This window comes from Pseudochaenichthys georgianus, unplaced genomic scaffold (genome assembly GCF_902827115.2).
Source record: "Pseudochaenichthys georgianus unplaced genomic scaffold, fPseGeo1.2 scaffold_978_arrow_ctg1, whole genome shotgun sequence".
Classification (NCBI taxonomy): domain Eukaryota; kingdom Metazoa; phylum Chordata; class Actinopteri; order Perciformes; family Channichthyidae; genus Pseudochaenichthys; species Pseudochaenichthys georgianus.
Window position 1 is genome coordinate 6,045 of NW_027263500.1, and position 24,228 is coordinate 30,272.

Below are 24,228 nucleotides of genomic sequence, written 5' to 3' on the forward strand. Positions count from 1 at the left end.
AGAAGTAGAAAGTACAGGTATTTGGTTCAACATGTAAGAAGTAGAAAGTACAGGTATTTGGTTCAACATGTAAGAGTAGAAAGTACAGGTATTTGAGTTCAACATGTAAGAAGTAGAAAGTACAGGTATTTGGTTCAACATGTAAGAAGTAGAAAGTACAGGTATTTGTGTTCAACATGTGAGAAGTAGAAAGTACAGGTATTTGGTTCAACATGTAGAAGTAGAAAGTACAGGTATTTGGGTTCAACATGTAAGAAGTAGAAAGTACAGGTATTTGAGTTCAACATGTAGAAGTAGAAAGTACAGGTATTTGAGTTCAACATGTAGAAGTAGAAAGTACAGGTATTTGGTTCAACATGTAAAGTAGAAAGTACAGGTATTTGAGTTCAACATGTGAGAAGTAGAAAGTACAGGTATTTGGTTCAACTGTAAGAAGTAGAAAGTACAGGTATTTGGTTCAACATGTAAGAAGTAGAAAGTACAGGTATTTGGTTCAACATGTGAGAAGTAGAAAGTACAGGTATTTGAGTTCAACATGTAAGAAGTAGAAAGTACAGGTATTTGGTTCAACATGTAAGAAGTAGAAAGTACAGGTATTTGAGTTCAACATGTGAGAAGTAGAAAGTACAGGTATTTGAGTTCAACATGTAAGAAGTAGAAAGTACAGGTATTTGTTCAACATGTAAGAAGTAGAAAGTACAGGTATTTGAGTTCAACATGAAGAAGTAGAAAGTACAGGTATTTGAGTTCAAACATGTAAGAAGTAGAAAGTACAGGTATTTGTTCAACATGTAAGAAGTAGAAAGTACAGGTATTTGAGTTCAACATGTGAGAAGTAGAAAGTACAGGTATTTGAGTTCAACATGTAAGAGTAGAAAGTACAGGTATTTGAGTTCAACATGTAAGAAGTAGAAAGTACAGGTATTTGAGTTCAACATGTAGAAGTAGAAAGTACAGGTATTTGGTTCAACATGTAAGAAGTAGAAAGTACAGGTATTTGAGTTCAACATGTAAGAAGTAGAAAGTACAGGTATTTGAGTTCAACATGTAAGAAGTAGAAAGTACAGGTATTTGTTCAACATGTAGAAGTAGAAAGTACAGGTATTTGAGTTCAACATGTAAGAAGTAGAAAGTACAGGTATTTGGTTCACATGTAAGAAGTAGAAAGTACAGGTATTTGTTCAACATGTAAGAGGTAGAAAGTACAGGTATTTGAGTTCAACATATAAGAAGTAGAAAGTACAGGTATTTGAGTTCAACATATAAGAAGTAGAAAGTACAGGTATTTGGGTTCAACATGTGAGAAGTAGAAAGTACAGTATTGAGTTCAACATGTAAGAGGTAGAAAGTACAGGTATTTGGTTCAACATATAAGAAGTAGAAAGTACAGGTATTTGGTTCAACATGTGAGAGTAGAAAGTACCGGTATTTGAGTTCAAACATGTAAGAAGTAGAAGTAAAGGTATTTTGGGTTCAACATGTGAGAAGTAGAAAGTACAGGTATTTGAGTTCAACATGTAAGAAGTAGAAAGTATAGGTATTTGGGTTCAACATGTAAGAAGTAGAAAGTACAGGTATTTAGGTTCAACATGTGAGAAGTAGAAAGTACAGGTATTTGAGTTCAACATGTAAGAAGTAGAAAGTACAGGTATTTGAGTTCAACATGTAAGAAGTAGAAAGTACAGGTATTTAGGTTCAACATGTAAGAGGTAGAAAGTACAGGTATTTGTGTTCAACATGTGAGAAGTAGAAAGTACAGGTATTTGAGGTTCAACATGTAAGAAGTAGAAAGTACAGGTATTTGAGTTCAACATGTAAGAGTAGAAAGTACAGGTATTTAGGTTCAACATGTAAGAAGTAGAAAGTTACAGGTATTTAGGTTCAACATGTAAGAGGTAGAAAGTACGGTATTTGAGTTCAACATATAAGAAGTAGAAAGACAGGTATTTAGTTCAACATGTAAGAAGTAGAAAGTACAGGTATTTGAGTTCAACATGTAAGAAGTAGAAAGTACAGGTATTTGAGTTCAACATGTAAGAAGTAGAAAGTACAGGTATTGGGTTCAACATGTAAGAAGTAGAAAGTACAGGTATTTGTGTTCAACATGTAAGAAGTAGAAAGTACAGGTATTTGAGGTCAACATATAAGAAGTAGAAAGTACAGGTATTTGTGTTCAACATGTAAGAAGTAGAAAGTACAGGTATTTGAGTTCAACATGTAAGAAGTAGAAAGTACAGGTATTTGGGTTCAACATGTAAGAAGTAGAAAGTACAGGTATTTAGGTTCAACATGTGAGAAGTAGAAAGTACAGGTATTTGGGTTCAACATGTAAGAAGTAGAAAGTACAGGTATTTGAGTTCAGAATGTAAGAAGTAGAAAGTACAGGTATTTGAGTTCAACATGTAAGAAGTAGAAAGTACAGGTATTTGGGTTCAACATGTGAGAAGTAGAAAGTACAGGTATTTGGGTTCAACATGTGAGAAGTAGAAAGTACAGGTATTTGGGTTCAACATCTAAGAAGTAGAAAGTACAGGTATTTGAGTTCAACATGTAAGAAGTAGAAAGTACAGGTATTTGGGTTCAACATGTAAGAAGTAGAAAGTACAGGTATTTGGGTTCAACATGTAAGAAGTAGAAAGTACAGGTATTTGGGTTCAACATGTAAGAAGTAGAAAGTACAGGTATTTGGGTTCAACATGTAAGTAAATAAGAAAGTACAGGTATTTGGGTTCAACATGTGAGAAGTAGAAAGTACAGGTATTTGGGTTCAACATGTGAGAAGTAGAAAGTACAGGTATTTGGGTTCAACATGTAAGAAGTAGAAAGTACAGGTATTTGGGTTCAACATCTAAGAAGTAGAAAGTACAGGTATTTGGGTTCAACATCTAAGAAGTAGAAAGTACAGGTATTTGGGTTCAACATGTAAGAAGTAGAAAAGTACAGGTATTTGGGTTCAACATGTGAGAAGTAGAAAGTACAGGTATTTGGGTTCAACATCTAAGAAGTAGAAAGTACAGGTATTTGAGTTCAACATGTAAGAAGTAGAAAGTACAGGTATTTGGGTTCAACATGTGAGAAGTAGAAAGTACAGGTATTTGGGTTCATCATGTGAGAAGTAGAAAGTACAGGTATTTGAGTTCAACATGTAAGAAGTAGAAAGTACAGGTATTTGTGTTCAACATGTAAGAAGTAGAAAGTACAGGTATTTGTGTTCAACATGTAAGAAGTAGAAAGTACAGGTATTTGGGTTCAACATGTAAGAAGTCAAAGTAAAAAGTCATGGAGTAAAGTACTGATACCAGAAACATGTATTTAAGTACAGCAACAAAGTATTTGTACTCCGATACTTCCCACCTCTGTACATTTCTACAAGGGGCAGGGACTCAGGCATGCTATACTGGAGTAAATATAGAGTGGGTGGGGGGGGGATATTCAGGGACAGGAGCAGCTGTTGGCTTCAGTGGAAAGCAATCAGTCATCTCTAAACTACCACAATGTACAAAAACCCATCGCGGTAACTTTACTGCAAAGAACTGGACAAATAACCAACTAATAACCAAGACTCTCCTAAAGTACATGTGTAGCCCTGCTTTACTTTGGTTGTAGTCAGATCTAGTAAAGTGATACAGTTAAGATAAAGGTACTTTATTGATCCCAAGTTGGGAAATGTGTGTGTTGCAGCAGCATAACAAGGCATGGCGTTGTACTTTTAATTGTATTATTAAAAGACTGGAAATAAATGTCAACATCTCAATAGGATTAAAATAGCAAAAATAAATCTGAATCAGAATAACTTAGTTTGTCCCACGGACAGCTTAATGTTACCGAAGAAGCATGCATACACAAAAAGAAACAAATGTAAAAGAAAAATTACGCAATTTATAGTTTTACCAGTTCACAGATAAAGCAGAAAGGTATATATTAGACAGGTATTAATGGCACATATTGCACATAATTGGGTTTAAGACTAATTAGAAAACAAAAGGACATGTTCACTCTGAAACCAAACAGACCATAGCTCGGTAAAGGGCTGTGGCGCTAACCCGTTAGCCTCCTACCAGGTTGTTAAAGAAATATCTTTTTGCTTTAAATATATGACAAAGTACGTTCATGACTTTCTCCAACTGTGAGCTAAAGACCAGTGACTATTCCTCCTCTGAATCCATCTTATGGACGTGTGTGTGTTGACTGTGGCTGTTCAGACGCTCCTCTCGTCTCTATAAAGAGCTTCAGATCTCAGTCCCTGCCGATGTCCGGACTCCGCTGCCCAGGGGAAAGTGAAAAGGGCAGCGCTGCAATGCGTTAATCCCCCCAAAACGCATTCCAGCTCTGTGTCATCCCACCAGACAACTGTGGGCGCTTTGCATGCGTCCCTGCAGGGCTGCAGCATGTCCGCTAAGCTGCTGTTGATGTCGCGCAGCTGCTAGCATGAACATGTGTGCAGAAATAACGCTGAATTATGAATCGGTGCACGTGGCTTTAACAAAGCGGAGCAGGACTCTAGGCGGGGGGTTTCCAATCATGCATTGCGTCTTCCCAAAATGTCCAACGTGTCGCCTTACAGAGATTTTTTATTTTTAGCCCTGGGTGGTTCGTGTGAGGTTCCCTTTGGATCCCGAGGCCTTTTTTAAAAGCGGTAGGTGGAGCTTCGCCTCTCTCCTGTCCCCAGACCTGAGTTTGGGTCACTGTGGTCGGGTGTCTCCACTCTCCGGTCTCCTGTTGGTATCTCCTGGTTCCTTTCCTTTTCGAAGAGGCCGATCCTTCATCATCATCGAAGCCGAACCACACATCTTCAACACGTTTTGAAGTCATCTGAAGAGGCAAATCATCATCATCGAAACGTTGCAATGGATCAGCATAAGTATCGCACGGCGGGAGTCCAGGAGAAGTTGGAGATCCTCGGGGTGGAAGATGCCGACGGGAACCCAATCAGCGCCTTGACCATCTTGTCGCTTCTGGAACGCGTTTCCGGCATCATCGACAACGTCCAGTCCTGCCAGCAGCGCATGGAGGAGCGTCAGCTGGACCTGGAGAGCAACATCAAGAGCATCCAGGGGGACGTGATGAAGCTCGCCAAAGACCACACGGACACCAGCTGCACGGTGGAGAAACTGCTGCAGAAGACCCGCAAAGTCAGCGCCAACATCAAGGAAGTCCGCACGCGCGTCGAGAATCAAAACGTCCACGTGAAGAAGGTGGAAACCACGCAGGACGAGCTGCTCACACGCAACAAGTTCAGGGTCGTCATCTATCAGGTAAGCAGAGTCCAGTAAAACATGTCAAGATACGTTTGTGTGTCGTCGTTTCTGGAACAGAAGGTATAACTGAAACTGGAGGTTCTCCCGTTCTTTCAACAACTTCATGCATCGTCCTTCTGATGCAAAACAAATCGTTCAATCAATTGACAAGTCAGTCAAAGTAAGTCATTTAATAAGTGAAAAGGCATTTATGGGTTTATTTCAGTAAGTAGCGGACGAGAAGAGGGGCGGAGTCCTGTGGTAAAAGATGTCAAGATATACGTTTGTGTGTCGTGGTTTTTTTAAATCGTGAAGATGGAACGGAAGTTAAAACTGAGACTGGAGGTACCACGTTGTTCTTTTGATGCAAAAACAAGAATTTAAATTGATATGTCAGTCACAGTACGTTAGGTAGTAAGTAAAGTTTCACACCCTGGACTCCGAAAGCAAGTTATAGAAAAGCATCCTCCCTATTTAAAGAGCGCACACTCTATATCCAAAGTGCAAAACGACTTTAAAGGAGTCCTATTCTTCCAAAGTCATTCAATAAGTAATAATGCATGTGTGCGTTTAAGCATCTCAAATGTGAAGATTTCCTGCTGTTATAAATTGGCTTCGTCCAACTTTTGTACAATATTTCTATTCCCCACAATGACGCGAATTGACGTAATTACCCATCGTATAAGACAGAAACCCCAAAGCAGACAGCGACACTTGTTAACAAGTGCAATAAGAAATCCACAAGATAGAAAAATAAGAATGAAACCAAAGAATGAATTTGAAGTGATTTATTTTCTTGAATGAAATCACAAAATGTACCAAAACAAATACAATTCTGATTCTACATTTTCCAACATAAGCGACGGATATTCACACATTATCTGTGAGACACAGGACTTATTTTTTATCCAGTCTATTGACAAGAAAAATATATTATTTTTGAAGTTTAAACATGTGTAATGTTATTGCAATGTGGTTTAAAATACTGTCTTTGAGCTGTAGTTGCCAAATTATACTGCATTTTGAATGGAGCCCCTAAATAATATGGTACATTATTTAAATATACAAAAATCACCATTAATGTCGTGTTTTTTAAGAGTTAACAGTCAGAAAGTAATCAGGACTTTGTGTATGTCGCCTGGCAACAATACTATTCTGATTCAAATGATGCTGAATTCTGATTGGTGAACGGAATCATGTGTCATCATGTCCGAATTAAGCCCCGCCCACTTCAGAAGGCTGTTCCACAATAAAACGAGTTGGCCATGTTGTAGTGCTGTATGAATGTAGAATATAGTTATAATTATAATACATATTCCATATAGTGGTTCAAAATTCAATAGCATACAGACATTATATCCCATCATGCATTGCGGTTAAGGAAACACAGTTGGATAAGAGAAGAAAGTTGCGTGATTTATGGAAAACGTAGGTATATGTAGCTAAAATGTGAGCCGAGCAACGCATCGGAACACAAATAAATAAATAATTAAGATGTGAAAATACGCTTTACTTATGTCGTACGTTCACTCAAAATAAAAGCTCAACCTCAACATATGCCCCAAAGTCATTAAAATAGCTTATGTTAATATAATTATATCTAAATCAATTGTGCAATGATGTGATGAGACCGAAGGACCCAAGTAGTATCGCATAGTCTTTCATTTTTCCAATGAGCTAACTGGATAGTCGTCTTAATAAAATACAACAAATATTGTTTCAATGTTGTGTGTTATATCAGGAAACCGTAATAAGCGGATTGAGAGCCTTTAACAAACAGAAAATAAATAAAAAACACCGACTTGTATCAGTGGATTCTGTGGGTTTTCAAATCCACGTTTCTTTTATGGGGAACTGGAGAGTTAAGTTGAGAATACAAATCAGAGCAGGTTCATCTCCTCGAGGCGGGACACATGTGGGCCAGGCAGCGAGACCTACACTGAAATAAACTCTGACTCAATGCATTCAGCGGCAGAGGGGCGATGTCAGAAGTTTAACCCCCTCGACCCCAAAAACAATTTATAGAAAAGCATTCTCGTTATTTAAAGAGCACACACTCTTATCCAATGAGCGGACAGCTTTAAAGAGTCCCCTGTGGTGATGTTCAGGTGTATATCAGTAAGTAGTGTCTCTACTTTAAAGAGTCCTCTCCTGCTGATGTTCAGGTGTATATCAGTATGTAGTGTCTCTACTTTAAAGAGTCCTTCCTGCTGATGTTCAGGTGTATATCAGTATGTAGTGTCTCTACTTTAAAGAGTCCTCTCCTGCTGATGTTCAGGTGTATATCAGTATGTAGTGTCTCTACTTTAAAGAGTCCTCTCCAGCTGATGTTCAGGTGTATATCAGTGTGTAGTGTCTCTACTTTAAAGAGTCCTTCCTGCTGATGTTCAGGTGTATATCAGTATGTAGTGTCTCTACTTTAAAGAGTCCTCTCCTGCTGATGTTCAGGTGTATATCAGTATGTAGTGTCTCTACTTTAAAGAGTCCTCTCCTGCTGATGTTCAGGTGTATATCACTATATAGTGTCTCTACTTTAAAGAGTCCTCTCCTGCTGATGTTCAAGTGTATATCAGTATGTAGCGTCTCTACTTTAAAGAGTCCTCTCCTGCTGATGTTCAGGTGTATATCAGTGTGTAGTGTCTCTACTTTAAAGAGTCCTCTCCTGCTGATGTTCAGGTGTATCACTATATAGTGTCTCTACTTTAAAGAGTCCTCTCCTGCTGATGTTCAGGTGTATATCAGTATGTAGTGTCTCTACTTTAAAGAGTCCTCTCCTGCTGATGTTCAGGTGTATATCAGTATGTAGTGTCTCTACTTTAAAGAGTCCTCTCCAGCTGATGTTCAGGTGTATATCAGTATGTAGTGTCTCTACTTTAAAGAGTCCTCTCCTGCTGATGTTCAGGTGTGTATCAGTATGTAGTGTCTATACTGCCTGTGCTGCAGCACCTCTTTTCACCCTCTGTCTGAAACCAGAGCCCAGTCTGCTCTGATTGGTTAGCTGGCCGGCTCTTTTGTGATTAGTCAACCGCTTAGAGATGTCCCGCCCCTTAGTGAATCATGTCTCGCTAGCCAATACTAGCGCGAGTGTTCACTATTGATGTCACTATGTTTCGAAAGTAAACAAAGGGAGGGAACACAGGAATTTCATCCTTTGCAGGCAAAAAAAAAAGGACAAACGATCCTATTAGTTGTATTTAATTCAGTAGTCAGGGAGACGCATCCTCGTTAATGTTAAACTTCAGAACAGTAACCGGGTAACGATGTGCCTCTGACAGCTGCTGAGGATCCCTCACACAGGAAGCTATTCTGGGAGCGAAATATACTGCCGTCAAACCAGTCTAACGGGGGAAGAGAGAGGTGCAGGAATGAGTCCTAAAACCAGGAAATGAGTCAGCAGTTTATCACTTCCTGTTCCCTTGTCTGGAAGTCAATGGTTTTCTGAATCTGTTTTTGGTTGTTATCCTGAAATAAGGTCTGTGGTTAACCCAAGCTGAAGAGATTCAAATATAAATACGTCAGTAAATACCCCACTGGTGAATTTAAAAACAGAGGTTGCTAACAAGAGTCTAAATTAGAAGATTAAACGTCATCAAGCCCAACATTAGCCTCCTTTAGCTTAGCGGTGGAGACGTGAAGTCATGTGACCGTGCTGTAGTTCCTTTATAGCCCAACATTAGCCGCCTTTAGCTTAGCGGTGGTGACGTGAAGTCATGTGACCGTGCTCTAGTTCCTTTATAGCCCAACATTAGCCGCCTTTAGCTTAGCGGTGGTGACGTGAAGTCATGTGACCGTGCTGTAGTTCCTTTATAGCCCAACATTAGCCACCTTTAGCTTAGCGATGGTGACGTGAAGTCATGTGACCGTGCTGTAGTTCCTTTATAGCCCAACATTAGCCGCCTTTAGCTTAGCGGTGGTGACGTGAAGTCATGTGACCGTGCTGTAGTCCCTTTATAGCCCAACATTAGCCACCTTTAGCTTAGCGGTGGTGACGTGAAGTCATGTGACCGTGCTGTAGTTCCTTTATAGCCCAACATTAGCCACCTTTAGCTTAGCGGTAGTGACGTGAAGTCATGTGACCGTGCTGTAGTTCCTTTATAGCCCAACGTTAGCCGCCTTTAGCTTAGCGGTGGTGACGTGAAGTCATGTGACCGTGCTGTAGTTCCTTTATAGCCCAACATTAGCCACCTTTAGCTTAGCGATGGTGACGTGAAGTCATGTGACCGTGCTGTAGTCCCTTTATAGCCCAACGTTAGCCGCCTTTAGCTTAGCGATGGTGACGTGAAGTCATGTGACCGTGCTGTAGTCCCTTTATAGCCCAACATTAGCCTCCTTTAGCTTAGCGGTGGTGACGTGAAGTCATGTGACCGTGCTGTAGTTCCTTTATAGCCCAACATTAGCCTCCTTTAGCTTAGCGGTGGTGACGTGAAGTCATGTGACCGTGCTGTAGTCCCTTTATAGCCCAACATTAGCCTCCTTTAGCTTAGCGGTGGTGACGTGAAGTCATGTGACCGTGCTGTAGTCCCTTTATAGCCCAACATTAGCCTCCTTTAGCTTAGCGGTGGTGACGTGAAGTCATGTGACCGTGCTGTAGTTCCTTTATAGCCCAACATTAGCCTCCTTTAGCTTAGCGGTGGTGACGTGAAGTCATGTGACCGTGCTGTAGTTCCTTTATAGCCCAACATTAGCCTCCTTTAGCTTAGCGGTGGTGACGTGAAGTCATGTGACCGTGCTGTAGTTCCTTTATAGCCCAACATTAGCCTCCTTTAGCTTAGCGGTGGTGACGTGAAGTCATGTGACCGTGCTGTAGTTCCTTTATAGCCCAACATTAGCCTCCTTTAGCTTAGCGGTGGTGACGTGAAGTCATGTGACTGTGCTGTAGTCCCTTTATAGCCCAACATTAGCCTCCTTTAGCTTAGCGGTGGTGACGTGAAGTCATGTGACCGTGCTGTAGTCCCTTTATAGCCCAACATTAGCCTCCTTTAGCTTAGCGGTGGTGACGTGAAGTCATGTGACCGTGCTGTAGTTCCTTTATAGCCCAACATTAGCCTCCTTTAGCTTAGCGGTGGTGACGTGAAGTCATGTGACCGTGCTGTAGTTCCTTTATAGCCCAACATTAGCCTCCTTTAGCTTAGCGGTGGTGACGTGAAGTCATGTGACCGTGCTGTAGTTCCTTTATAGCCCAACATTAGCCTCCTTTAGCTTAGCGGTGGTGACGTGAAGTCATGTGACCGTGCTGTAATTCCTTTATAGCCCAACATTAGCCTCCTTTAGCTTAGCGGTGGTGACGTGAAGTCATGTGACCGTGCTGTAGTCCCTTTATAGCCCAACATTAGCCTCCTTTAGCTTAGCGGTGGTGACGTGAAGTCATGTGACCGTGCTGTAGTTCCTTTATAGCCCAACATTAGCCTCCTTTAGCTTAGCGGTGGTGACGTGAAGTCATGTGACCGTGCTGTAGTTCCTTTATAGCCCAACATTAGCCTCCTTTAGCTTAGCGGTGGTGACGTGAAGTCATGTGACCGTGCTGTAGTTCCTTTATAGCCCAACATTAGCCTCCTTTAGCTTAGCGGTGGTGACGTGAAGTCATGTGACCGTGCTGTAGCTCCTTTATAGCCCAACATTAGCCACCTTTAGCTTAGCGGTGGTGACGTGAAGTCATGTGACCGTGCTGTAGTTCCTTTATAGCCCAACATTAGCCACCTTTAGCTTAGCGGTGGTGACGTAAAGTCATGTGACCGTGCTGTAGCTCCTTTATAGCCCAACATTAGCCTCCTTTAGCTTAGCGGTGGTGACGTGAAGTCATGTGACCGTGCTGTAGTTCCTTTATAGCCCAACATTAGCCACCTTTAGCTTAGCGGTGGTGACGTGAAGTCATGTGACCGTGCTGTAATTACTTTATAGCCCAATGTTAGCCGTTCCATTGGCTTTTTGTGGACGAAACAAGGGAGATGCTGCCTTCAGGGTCTACTGCAGAAATATGACATCCCTGCACCACTTTACATACAGAGAGGGGTGGGAAGTATATCAGAAAGTGGAAGACCAGTACAGTTTAAGTCGATTGTATACACAGGGAGGCTGTGGCGTTGTGGACTAGTACGTTGGTGTTCGGATCCAGGGGGTTACAGGTTCAAACCCCACTGCAGTCAGCATGTCGTTGTGTCCTTGAGACACTTCACCCCGAATTGTTCCTGTGGGGATTGCCCTCAGTATTGAGTATGTAAGTCGTTTTGGATAAAAGCGTCCAACAAGTAACAGAAACGTGCAAATAACTTGATATAGTTTAAATAGATATAGTTGTGTGCATCAGTTACTCTTTGTATTCTTGCACTCCAGGTTTAGCTCGGCTTCTCTCCGTCCTCCAGTGACGTGTTGAGTTTCCTGATGACTGATGTCGGTTATTCTGAGGCGTCCGTTCCTCTCCTAATATGGAGCTTCAGCTGCTCATTTAACCAGGAAGCAGCATGCTGACCCTGGCGGCTGAATAATGAAGGCTGTGGCTATAATGAGAAAAATATAAATGTGTGTGTTTTCCGCCCTGGGCCCTCGCTGTTGTTCTCAACGCTGGACATCAGGGGACGGGCTGTCATTTTGTAACAACATAATGACTTTGAGATGTTTCTGTTGGGTGCAATGACAAAGCATGAGCCGTGCAGTTTAAAGTTCCCACAGGCCCTGAACACAACTCAAACCAGAGGTCAGCAGCTAACAGAGAGCATTTCAGTACTTAATTTTACTGCACAATCAATACTTTTATAACTTCAACTTGACTGGTAATACTTCCCCCCAAGTATACCGTTTTGAATGCAGGATTTATACTTGTATTTTCACAGTATATTATAAGTGCTTTCTCTGCGGTAAAGAATCAGAATACTTCTTCCAACAATAGGTTAAAATATCCTCACTGCTAAACTTCCAAGACGCCTACAAAATGTAGCTTACAATTTTACACAGGTTAAACATTTGTGTGTGTGTGTGTGTGTGTGTGTGTGTGTGTGTGTGTGTGTGTGTGTGTTAAATCAACCTGTCTTTCTGCTCTCCTCGTCTTCCCCCACAATGTGAGGTTATTATTAAACGTCCTGACCCACATCCCTGCCGGTGTAATTATCCTGTCAGTCGCAGTGTGTGGTCAATGACTCCTCCCTGATTAATGACTGCGATCCTTGCAGGTGATCACAGTTTAATTAGGATGAATTGGTTTCACATCCAAAGTCACCTGGAGCATCTCCCTGGTTCCCTCCAATAAAAGCCAATGGGATTTTGGATTATTGCAGAAATTAATCTCTGTGTCAAACAAACGTTTATGATACTGAGACGATTAGTTCAGCAGGATAATCTCCACATATTCACACCACTTTATGATTTCTGAAGTCAAAGCTAACGTCACCACCGCTAAGCTAAAAGAGGCTAATGTTGGGCTATAAAGGAACTACAGCACGGTCACATGACTTCACGTCACCACCGCTAAGCTAAAGGAGGCTAATGTTGGGCTATAAAGGAACTACAGCACGGTCACATGACTTCACGTCACCACCGCTAAGCTAAAGGAGGCTAATGTTGGGCTATAAAGGAACTACAGCAGGGTCACATGACTTCACGCCACCACCGCTAAGCTAAAGGTGGCTAATGTGGGGCTATAAAGGAACTACAGCACGGTCACATGACTTCACCACCGCTAAGCTAAAGGAGGCTAATGTTGGGCTATAAAGGAACTACAGCACGGTCACATGACTTCACGTCAGCACCGCTAAGCTAAAGGTGGCTAATGTTGGGCTATAAAGGAACTACAGCACGGTCACATGACTTCACCACCGCTAAGCTAAAGGAGGCTAATGTTGGGCTATAAAGGAACTACAGCACGGTCACATGACTTCACGTCAGCACCGCTAAGCTAAAGGTGGCTAATGTTGGGCTATAAAGGAACTACAGCACGGTCACATGACTTCACGTCTCCACCGCTAAGCTAAAGGTGGCTAATGTTGGGCTATAAAGGAACTACAGCACGGTCACATGACTTCACGTCACCACCGCTAAGCTAAAGGTGGCTAATGTTGGGCTATAAAGGAACTACAGCACGGTCACATGACTTCACGTCTCCACTGCTAAGCTAAAGGTGGCTAATGTTGGGCTATAAAGGAACTACAGCACGGTCACATGACTTCACGTCACCACCGCTAAGCTAAAGGTGGCTAATGTTGGGCTATAAAGGAACTACAGCACGGTCACATGACTTCACGTCTCCACTGCTAAGCTAAAGGTGGCTAATGTTGGGCTATAAAGGAACTACAGCACGGTCACATGACTTCACGTCACCTCCGCTAAGCTAAAGGAGGCTAATGTTGGGCTATAAAGGAACTACAGCACGGTCACATGACTTCACGTCACCACCGCTAAGCTAAAGGAGGCTAATGTTGGGCTATAAAGGAACTACAGCACGGTCACATGACTTCACGTCACCACCGCTAAGCTAAAGGCGGCTAATGTTGGGCTATTGGAGGAACTACAGCACGGTCACATGACTTCACGTCACCACCGCTAAGCTAAAGGCGGCTAGGCTATTGGAGGAACTAATATACAGGACCATTATTTTGACAATCCCAACAACGCATTAAAAACCCAGTAACTTCTAGAGAACAGAGAGCAGTAAGTGCAAAAACGCTGACTCATTCCTCCAGCTTTGTTTAGTTGTTGAGATAGAGATCAACATCCCCCACACTGCCAGAACCAGTCGTCGGCCATCTTGAGTTCCTGTCTGGACGAGTCTCAGTTACCCGTCCTCTGTAAAAATAGAATAAAACTTGATCTCATGTTTTCAGAGGCCGCAGGACTCTCTCTGAGGAATATCAGGTTCTCTATCTGGACCTGCAGCAACTTAGCAAGTAATTCATAAGAGACAGATGAGAAGACGGGTATTGATTTCATCTCCGTGCTCAGGGATAAGGTCCTTGTCAAATAAAATGTCGGCATGAGCAGTGTGACATTTTATTAACACATCAGTGCTACTACCTCTTCAGAGAGCCAATGCAAGAAAATTAAGATATTCAGAGGTAATTAAGCCAAGATTCAAAATCCTGCAGGACTCAACTTTAAAGTGCTTTTTGAAATCCTCTTTCTCCCTGTTTCTGTGCGTGGAAGAATGTCTAGGACATGCTTAGCCTAGCAGATAAAATATATTATTCCTTCATGGGATGCAATTAAAGGTTATTGGCTGAAAGCAGGGGCGGACTGGCCATCGGGAAGTTCGGGACAAATCCCCCCCCCCCCCCCGGTACCGAAGTGGGCGGTCGAGAGTCCCGGGCTGATTTGTAGTCCCAGTCCGCCCCTGGCTGAAAGTGTTAGGGACATGTGAAATGTATCCACCAGGAACAATACTCAAATTGACCAGAAAGAGTCTCTGTAGAGACATGAAAAGACTACAGGGAGATAATATAAATGTATTAACTACAAATACTTCTACAAATAAGTTAGTACATTCACACACAACTACAACCAGTCAAAACAACCACAAAGAGACTTAAAAAGTACTTTAAATGTATGCAAAGACCAATGGATGACGTCATGGAGAGGCAACTATGACGATTACTATTCAACATTGCCCAGGTTTACCTACGAGAGATAGGGAGTTGCGTACCTGGTATGATTTGTTTAGTTGTATCGCCATGTACTGTCTTGGTGCAAAAGTAGGATAGAAAATTCAACATATGCGCATTCATGGGGAAATTACCAGAGTAAAAAAAGAAAAATAGGAGAATATTTTCAGAAATGGCGTTTCTGTACATTCATTTTGTCCTGACTGTATTCCGTTTACTTTCTTCTCCGCAGGGCGAGACTGAGATCCCATCAGTGGCCGTCACAAAGTCTCCCAAAGGAACCGGCTTGGACGGAGTGGAGGTCGAACCCGACATCTACGACGTCCCCGCCGACCTCTCCTCGGACGAAGAGTACCTGAGCGTCGAAGAGGCCGACCCCTCCAGAGCCACCCGCATGAAACAATCCATGGTGAAGAGCACCGAGACCCTGAAGGCCGCTTTCTCCAAGGAGAACATGAGCAAAACCAGAGGAAACCTGGGCACCAAGTTCCACAACCTGGGGGAGAAGGTGATGCCTCACGAGCGCCGGGACAAGATGCATCAGGCCGGCGAACGCCTGAAACAGTCCGGAGAGCGTCTGAAGGACAACATCGCCAAGAAAGCGCCGAACAGAGAGACCTTTCGCATCAAACTGAAGAAGGAGAGGGCGGTGGGTGAAGGGCAGGAAGGCGCCGAAGCTGAAACCGAAGGCGAAACCGAAGGCGAAACAGAAGCAGAGGCCGAAGCTAAAGTCCCAGAGGAGGAGAAACCAGTTGCCAACACTGAAGTTGCGATTGAAACCAAGAGAGAAGGTCCGGTGGAAGAAGCAGGCGCCACCCGGATACCAGAGGACGAATACACAAAGTAAGATCGACCAGGAAAAGGAGGCGGGCAAATCGGGGGAACCTCGAAACGTTGAGGATTTAGAGAGAAGGTCTGCGATTGGTCGACATCCACGATGATGGACACTCTTATCTGCAAGAATGTATTGAAGACGGAAGAAAACTCTTGAAGTGGGCTTTTCGGGACTCATCCGAACGCGAACTGGTTATTTATTAAAGTGTCAGGGTGTGGAATTGTATGATTCAAACAGCGTGACATGAATGTAAGAATCTTTATTTCAAATGATGGAAATCAGGTTTCAAGTTTGTTAATTTGTGGAGTCTCCATGTGTGGGATTATAACCAGTGATTAGCACTGGACGCCTGGAAGGTAAAGACATGGTTGATTGAGGACGATGAATGTTGATCTGGAGTTTGTGTACTGATCTTTTATCTGGATGTACATATAATGTTGTACATACTGCCAAACATTTGGGAGGTGGAATTCGGTCGTTGCGGGCCTCAGCTGGTCTCTGAGACGCCCGCTGAGGAGATAAAACAACGGATAATGGATTTAAACGTCAGACTGGTTTCTGTATGCAAAATAGTGGGAAGTTTAGAGGCGCTTGAAAGCAGCATCAGCGATCGCTTGGATAGACGCTAAAGCTGCACATGGGAAAGGTTTGGGACTTCATTACCCAGAGTTCATTGCACCCGGGATAAACCGAGTGAAATGTTCAGGGGCAGGAAGTTGGGTAAATTATGGCTACCAAGTTAACATTCAATTATAGTGTAGGCACCTTAATAATAGATAAACTAAATTATAATTGTGTTCGTTGGGAGCGTCAGATCTGTCCCAAGATTTTTAAAGAAATATACGAAATGCGATGGTAATTTCGTTAACATAGGATAACGTTGTCTGCATTACGAGACAGCACCAAAGTACGGTGGCCCTGAGGATCCAAAGTACATTTCAAAATGACGGTAAAATATTTAATAAAACACAACTTTGTACATGTTGTGTATTGACCTTCAGGGCCACCGTACCAACGTCATTAAACGACGAGACGATATCAACCTGCGATATTGTTGATGAAAAAAACACTCAATACGAATCTCAAATCTGTCTTTTGACGTGTTTTTAAATATCGTAAACAAGTTTCCTCTGAGAAAGGGCTGCACCAAAGTACATTTTACACCATTCATTTCGGGGACGCTTTTATCCAAAGCTTATTTCAAAAAGTGAAATGAACCACGTCTGTTGCAATACATTATAAACGCATTTCCCCAAAGTGTTCCGGATCCCCTTTGGAATTCAATTACAACTTTGATTTAAAGGTGGGGTAGGTACGTTTCAGAAACCGGCTTGAGATACACGTTGTGTTATATTCCATGGAATGCTCTTAACATCCCGATAGCGATAAATATCTGAAGTGCTTTGACAACAAATCCATAAAAAAACATCATCCGTAGAAGCCGTAATACTGTAAAAAGTACAACCTAGGATGGCTACCTGCCTGTCAGACTTCCATCGGGGCACAAACTGATCTCGTGCCCTCATTGGTCACGTGCGTGTTGGGGGAGGGGCTCTAAGGAAGCGGCAGATTTTCTCCGGTTGTGTATTTTCAAATTCTAGCGATCTCGAGCCGGTTTCTCAAACTTACCTACCCCGCCTTTAAGCTAAAACCACACATTTGTCCAGGTGTATTGAGCAGCAGCAACATCGGATAAAACAAATACAACTTAGCATGAACGTAATAGTAACACAGTCCCTTATAAAGATCGTGGACGTCAGACTGTAATTACTCTTGTGAAAGTGGATGTCGTGGCTTTAACGCTTTTCGCTGACGTATGAATGTTGTGTTTTGTCCAGCTTTGCTGCTTGATATATATCTTGTTTTGAGGTTTAGTGCGCATGCTGGCTGTATTCTCCTGGAGTGATTTTTAGAGGAGACATTTTCTGTAGAAGCTTATCTCGCGTAGTGCTGTTGATATATATTAGTACAGTGTCTTATTCTGAAAAACGCACTTCCTGTATAGCTTTCATTTCACGACTTGCTGTATTGATGTTGCTGGGGAGTGAAACTGCTGGTGGAACATTTAATGAAGCAGATTAATAGTATTTGGGTTTAAACAAGGTTTCATCCGTTGCATTTGCAGCTCAGTTTCCATTTTGTGTTTTGTTGTCATTTTTACAATCACCTCGATCCAGTTTGCTTTACAATGAGAAGAGCTGTGTCGTTGTTCTGTACGCTATACTGTACAAGCGACCTCTGACATGAATCATTTTGTTTTTGTATAAATAAAGACTCGTGAAACCTCCTTCTGGTATTCAGATATTTTGATTCAGTAAAAGCAGTAATGCGACACTCAATGAAGAGTCACGCGTTGTTTCCTTAGAAACGCTTCAAAGGGTACTTTCAAAGTATAACGGCCTTTTTAAGAACATACTTGTGTGTAGTGTAAACTAAGCTCACCACCATGAGCTGTTTTTAAATGACTGCTTAATTAGTAAAGCCATTTTTCTTTACACTCTTTACGAGAGACAACATTTCCATTCATCTCCACTTTGAAATGCTAAACTAACCCGAGTGAGAGGTGAACTATAGGGCAGTGCAGCAGACCCTGCAGCAGCAGCAGCAGCCCCTGCAGCAGCAGCAGCAGCCCCAGCAGACCCTGCAGCAGCAGCTGCCCCAGCAGACCCTGCAGCAGCAGCAGCTGCCCCAGCAGCAGCAGCTGCAGCAGACCCTGCAGCAGCAGCTGCAGCAGACACTCCAGCAGCAGCTGCAGCAGACCCTCCAGCAGCAGCTGCAGCAGACCCAGCAGCAGCAGCTGCAGCAGACACTCCAGCAGCAGCTGCAGCAGACCCTCCAGCAGCTGCCCCAGCAGACCCTGCAGCAGCATTCATATCATGCATCTATTTCTGATTAAGGTTTTCATTTCTATCCCCCTTCTTTGCACAGATGTGGAGATGGTACTTGAGTAGAAGTACTCAGATATTGTACTTGAGTAAAAGTAGAAGTACTCAGATATTATACTTGAGTAAAAGTAGAAGTACTCAGATCTTGTACTTGAGTAAAAGTAGAAGTACTCAGATCTTGTACTTGAGTAAAAGTAGAAGTACTCAGATCTTGTACTTGAGTAAAAGTAGAAGTACTCAGATATTATACTTGAGTAAAAGTAGAAGGACTCAGGTATTGTACTTGAGTAAAAGTAGAAGTACTCAGATCTTGTACTTGAGTAAAAGTAGAAGTACTCAGATCTTGTACTTGAGTAAAAGTAGAAGTACTCAGATCTTGTACTTGAGTAAAAGTAGAAGTACTCAGATCTTGTACTTGAGTAAAAGTAGAAGTACTCAGATATTATACTTGAGTAAAAGTAGAAGGACTCAGGTATTGTACTTGAGTAAAAGTAGAAGTACTCAGATCTTGTACTTGAGTAAAAGTAGAAGTACTCAGATATTGTACTTGAGTAAAAGTAGAAGTACTCAGATCTTGTACTTGAGTAAAAGTACTCAGATCTTGTACTTGAGTAAAAGTAGAAGTACTCAGATATTGTACTTGAGTAAAAGTAGAAGTACTCAGATCTTGTACTTGAGTAAAAGTACTTTCAAAGTATAACGGCCTTTTTAAGAACATACTTGTGTGTAGTGTAAACTAAGCTCACCACCATGAGCTGTTTTTAAATGACTGCTTAATTAGTAAAGCCATTTTTCTTTACACTCTTTACGAGAGACAACATTTCCATTCATCTCCACTTTGAAATGCTAAACTAACCCGAGTGAGAGGTGAACTATAGGGCAGTGCAGCAGACCCTGCAGCAGCAGCAGCAGCCCCTGCAGCAGCAGCAGCAGCCCCAGCAGACCCTGCAGCAGCAGCTGCCCCAGCAGACCCTGCAGCAGCAGCAGCTGCCCCAGCAGCAGCAGCTGCAGCAGACCCTGCAGCAGCAGCTGCAGCAGACACTCCAGCAGCAGCTGCAGCAGACCCTCCAGCAGCAGCTGCAGCAGACCCAGCAGCAGCTGCCCCAGCAGACCCTGCAGCAGCATTCATATCATGCATCTATTTCTGATTAAGGTTTTCATTTCTATCCCCCTTCTTTGCACAGATGTGGAGATGGTACTTGAGTAGAAGTACTCAGATATTGTACTTGAGTAAAAGTAGAAGTACTCAGATATTATACTTGAGTAAAAGTAGAAGTACTCAGATCTTGTACTTGAGTAAAAGTAGAAGTACTCAGATCTTGTACTTGAGTAAAAGTAGAAGTACTCAGATCTTGTACTTGAGTAAAAGTAGAAGTACTCAGATATTATACTTGAGTAAAAGTAGAAGGACTCAGGTATTGTACTTGAGTAAAAGTAGAAGTACTCAGATCTTGTACTTGAGTAAAAGTAGAAGTACTCAGATATTATACTTGAGTAAAAGTAGAAGGACTCAGGTATTGTACTTGAGTAAAAGTAGAAGTACTCAGATCTTGTACTTGAGTAAAAGTAGAAGTACTCAGATATTGTACTTGAGTAAAAGTAGAAGTACTCAGATCTTGTACTTGAGTAAAAGTACTCAGATCTTGTACTTGAGTAAAAGTAGAAGTACTCAGATATTGTACTTGAGTAAAAGTAGAAGTACTCAGATCTTGTACTTGAGTAAAAGTACTTTCAAAGTATAACGGCCTTTTTAAGAACATACTTGTGTGTAGTGTAAACTAAGCTCACCACCATGAGCTGTTTTTAAATGACTGCTTAATTAGTAAAGCCATTTTTCTTTACACTCTTTACGAGAGACAACATTTCCATTCATCTCCACTTTGAAATGCTAAACTAACCCGAGTGAGAGGTGAACTATAGGGCAGTGCAGCAGACCCTGCAGCAGCAGCAGCCGCTGCAGCAGCAGCAGCCCCAGCAGACCCTGCAGCAGCAGCTGCCCCAGCAGACCCTGCAGCAGCAGCAGCTGCCCCAGCAGCAGCAGCTGCAGCAGACCCTGCAGCAGCAGCTCCAGCAGCAGCTGCAGCAGACCCTCCAGCAGCAGCTGCAGCAGACCCAGCAGCAGCTGCCCCAGCAGACCCTGCAGCAGCAGCAGCTGCCCCAGCAGCAGCAGCTGCAGCAGACCCTGCAGCAGCAGCTCCAGCAGCAGCTGCAGCAGACCCTCCAGCAGCAGCTGCAGCAGACCCAGCAGCAGCTGCCCCAGCAGACCCAGCAGCAGCAGACCCTGCAGCAGCATTCATATCATGCATCTATTTCTGATTAAGGTTTTCATTTCTATCCCCCTTCTTTGCACAGATGTGGAGATGGTACTTGAGTAGAAGTACTCAGATATTGTACTTGAGTAAAAGTAGAAGTACTCAGATATTATACTTGAGTAAAAGTAGAAGTACTCAGATCTTGTACTTGAGTAAAAGTAGAAGTACTCAGATCTTGTACTTGAGTAAAAGTAGAAGTACTCAGATATTATACTTGAGTAAAAGTAGAAGGACTCAGGTATTGTACTTGAGTAAAAGTAGAAGTACTCAGATCTTGTACTTGAGTAAAAGTAGAAGTACTCAGATCTTGTACTTGAGTAAAAGTAGAAGTACTCAGATCTTGTACTTGAGTAAAAGTAGAAGTACTCAGATCTTGTACTTGAGTAAAAGTAGAAGTACTCAGATATTATACTTGAGTAAAAGTAGAAGGACTCAGGTATTGTACTTGAGTAAAAGTAGAAGTACTCAGATCTTGTACTTGAGTAAAAGTACTCAGATCTTGTACTTGAGTAAAAGTAGAAGTACTCAGATATTGTACTTGAGTAAAAGTAGAAGTACTCAAGATCTTGTACTTGAGTAAAAGTAGAAGTACTCAGATATTATACTTGAGTAAAAGTAGAAGTACTCAGATCTTGTACTTGAGTAAAAGTAGAAGTACTCAGATCTTGTACTTGAGTAAAAGTAGAAGTACTCAGATCTTGTACTTGAGTAAAAGTAGAAGTACTCAGATATTATACTTGAGTAAAAGTAGAAGGACTCAGGTATTGTACTTGAGTAAAAGTAGAAGTACTCAGATCTTGTACTTGAGTAAAAGTAGAAGTACTCAGATCTTGTACTTGAGTAAAAGTAGAAGTACTCAGATCTTGTACTTGAGTAAAAGTAGAAGTACTCAGATCTTGTACTTGAGTAAAAGTAGAAGTACTCAGATATTATACTTGAGTAAAAGTAGAAGGACTCAGGTATTGTACTTGAGTAAAAGTAGAAGTACTCAGATCTTGTACTTGAGTAAAAGTAGAAGTACTCAGATATTGTACTTGAGTAAAAGTAGAAGTACTCAGATCTTGTACTTGAGTAAAAGTAGAAGTACTCAGATCTTGTACTTGAGTAAAAGTACTCAGATCTTGTACTTGAGTAAAAGTAGAAGTACTCAGATATTGTACTTGAGTAAAAGTACTCAGATCTTGTACTTGAGTAAAAGTAGAAGTACTCAGATATTATACTTGAGTAAAAGTAGAAGGACTCAGATCTTGTACTTGAGTAAAAGTAGAAGTACTCAGATCTTGTACTTGAGTAAAAGTAGAAGTACTCAGATATTATACTTGAGTAAAAGTAGAAGGACTCAGGTATTGTACTTGAGTAAAAGTAGAAGTACTCAGATCTTGTACTTGAGTAAAAGTAGAAGTACTCAGATCTTGTACTTGAGTAAAAGTAGAAGTACTCAGATCTTGTACTTGAGTAAAAGTAGAAGTACTCAGATCTTGTACTTGAGTAAAAGTAGAAGTACTCAGATATTATACTTGAGTAAAAGTAGAAGGACTCAGGTATTGTACTTGAGTAAAAGTAGAAGTACTCAGATCTTGTACTTGAGTAAAAGTACTCAGATCTTGTACTTGAGTAAAAGTAGAAGTACTCAGATATTGTACTTGAGTAAAAGTAGAAGTACTCAGATCTTGTACTTGAGTAAAAGTAGAAGTACTCAGATATTATACTTGAGTAAAAGTAGAAGGACTCAGATCTTGTACTTGAGTAAAAGTAGAAGTACTCAGATCTTGTACTTGAGTAAAAGTAGAAGTACTCAGATATTATACTTGAGTAAAAGTAGAAGGACTCAGATCTTGTACTTGAGTAAAAGTAGAAGTACTCAGATCTTGTAATTGAGTAAAAGTAGAAGTACTCAGATATTGTAGTGAAAGTAGAAGTATTCAGATCTTGTAGTGAAAGTAGAAGTACTCAGGTTTTGTACTTGAGTAAAAGTAGAAGTACTCAGGTATTGTAGTGAAAGTAGAAGTACTCAGATCTTGTACTTGAGTAAAAGTAGAAGTACTCAGATATTGTAGTGAAAGTAGAAGTATTCAGATCTTGTAGTGAAAGTAGAAGTACTCAGATATTGTACTTGAGTAAAAGTAGAAGTACTCAGATGTTGCACTTGAGTGAAAGTAGAAGTACTCAGATCTTGTACTTGAGTAAAAGTAGAAGTACTCAGATCTTGTACTTGAGTAAAAGTAGAAGTACTCAGATATTGTAGTGAAAATAGAAGTATTCAGATCTTGTAGTGAAAGTAGAAGTACTCAGGTTTTGTACTTGAGTAAAAGTAGAAGTACTCAGATGTTGCACTTGAGTAAAAGTAGAAGTACTCAGATCTTATACTTGAGTAAAAGTAGAAGGACTCAGATCTTGTACTTGAGTTAAAGTACAAGTACTCAGATATTATACTTGAGTAAAAGTAGAAGTACTCAGATCTTGTACTTGAGTAAAAGTAGAAGTACTCAGATGTTGCACTTGAGTAAAAGTAGAAGTACTCAGATGTTGCACTTGAGTAAAAGTAGAAGTACTCAGATGTTGCACTTGAGTAAAAGTAGAAGTACTCAGATCTTGTACTTGAGTAAAAGTAGAAGTACTCAGATATTGTAGTGAAAGTAGAAGTACTCAGATCTTGTACTTGAGTAAAAGTAGAAGTACTCAGATATTGTAGTGAAAGTAGAAGTATTCAGATCTTGTAGTGAAAGTAGAAGTACTCAGATATTGTACTTGAGTAAAAGTAGAAGTACTCAGATGTTGCACTTGAGTGAAAGTAGAAGTACTCAGATCTTGTACTTGAGTAAAAGTAGAAGTACTCAGATCTTGTACTTGAGTAAAAGTAGAAGTACTCAGATATTATAGTGAAAGTAGAAGTATTCAGATCTTGTAGTGAAAGTAGAAGTACTCAGGTTTTGTACTTGAGTAAAAGTAGAAGTACTCAGATGTTGCACTTGAGTAAAAGTAGAAGTACTCAGATATTATACTTGAGTAAAAGTAGTAGGACTCAGATCTTGTACTTGAGTAAAAGTAGAAGTACTCAGATATTATACTTGAGTAAAAGTAGAAGGACTCAGATCTTGTACTTGAGTAAAAGTAGAAGTACTCAGATCTTGTACTTGAGTAAAAGTAGAAGTACTCAGATATTGTAGTGAAAATAGAAGTATTCAGATCTTGTAGTGAAAGTAGAAGTACTCAGGTTTTGTACTTGAGTAAAAGTAGAAGTACTCAGATGTTGCACTTGAGTAAAAGTAGAAGTACTCAGATCTTATACTTGAGTAAAAGTAGAAGGACTCAGATCTTGTACTTGAGTTAAAGTACAAGTACTCAGATATTATACTTGAGTAAAAGTAGAAGTAC

The 24,228-nt window shown here is 41.2% G+C and overlaps 2 protein-coding genes across 2 annotated transcripts; both read left to right on the forward strand.

The window, feature by feature from the left end:
* The first annotated feature begins 4,639 nt into the window (after positions 1 to 4,639).
* On the forward strand, positions 4,640 to 17,943 carry LOC117444883 (caveolae-associated protein 4a-like). Its single transcript, XM_034080265.2, has 2 exons — positions 4,640 to 5,255; positions 15,054 to 17,943. The coding sequence occupies exons 1-2, from the start codon at positions 4,848 to 4,850 to the stop codon at positions 15,666 to 15,668; spliced, it is 1,023 nt and encodes a 340-aa protein (XP_033936156.1). The 5' UTR covers positions 4,640 to 4,847; the 3' UTR covers positions 15,669 to 17,943.
* LOC139433693 (bromodomain-containing protein DDB_G0280777-like) lies at positions 16,504 to 20,861 on the forward strand. Its single transcript, XM_071202804.1, has 4 exons — positions 16,504 to 16,511; positions 18,231 to 18,386; positions 19,420 to 19,662; positions 20,462 to 20,861. Exons 1-4 carry the CDS (start codon positions 16,504 to 16,506, stop codon positions 20,859 to 20,861), a joined length of 807 nt encoding a protein of 268 aa, XP_071058905.1.
* The last annotated feature ends 3,367 nt before the right edge of the window (positions 20,862 to 24,228 follow it).

Coding starts and splice junctions, on each gene's coding strand:
- LOC117444883 (XM_034080265.2), top strand. CDS start 4,848: ATGGATCAGCATAAGTATCGCACGGCGGGAGTCCAGGAGAAGTTGGAG. Junction 5,256..15,053: donor TCAGGGTCGTCATCTATCAG/GTAAGCAGAGTC, acceptor TCTTCTCCGCAG/GGCGAGACTGAGATCCCATC.
- LOC139433693 (XM_071202804.1), top strand. Junction 18,387..19,419: donor ACCCTGCAGCAGCAGCTGCA/GCAGACACTCCA, acceptor GGTGAACTATAG/GGCAGTGCAGCAGACCCTGC. Junction 19,663..20,461: donor CCCCAGCAGACCCTGCAGCA/GCATTCATATCA, acceptor GGTGAACTATAG/GGCAGTGCAGCAGACCCTGC.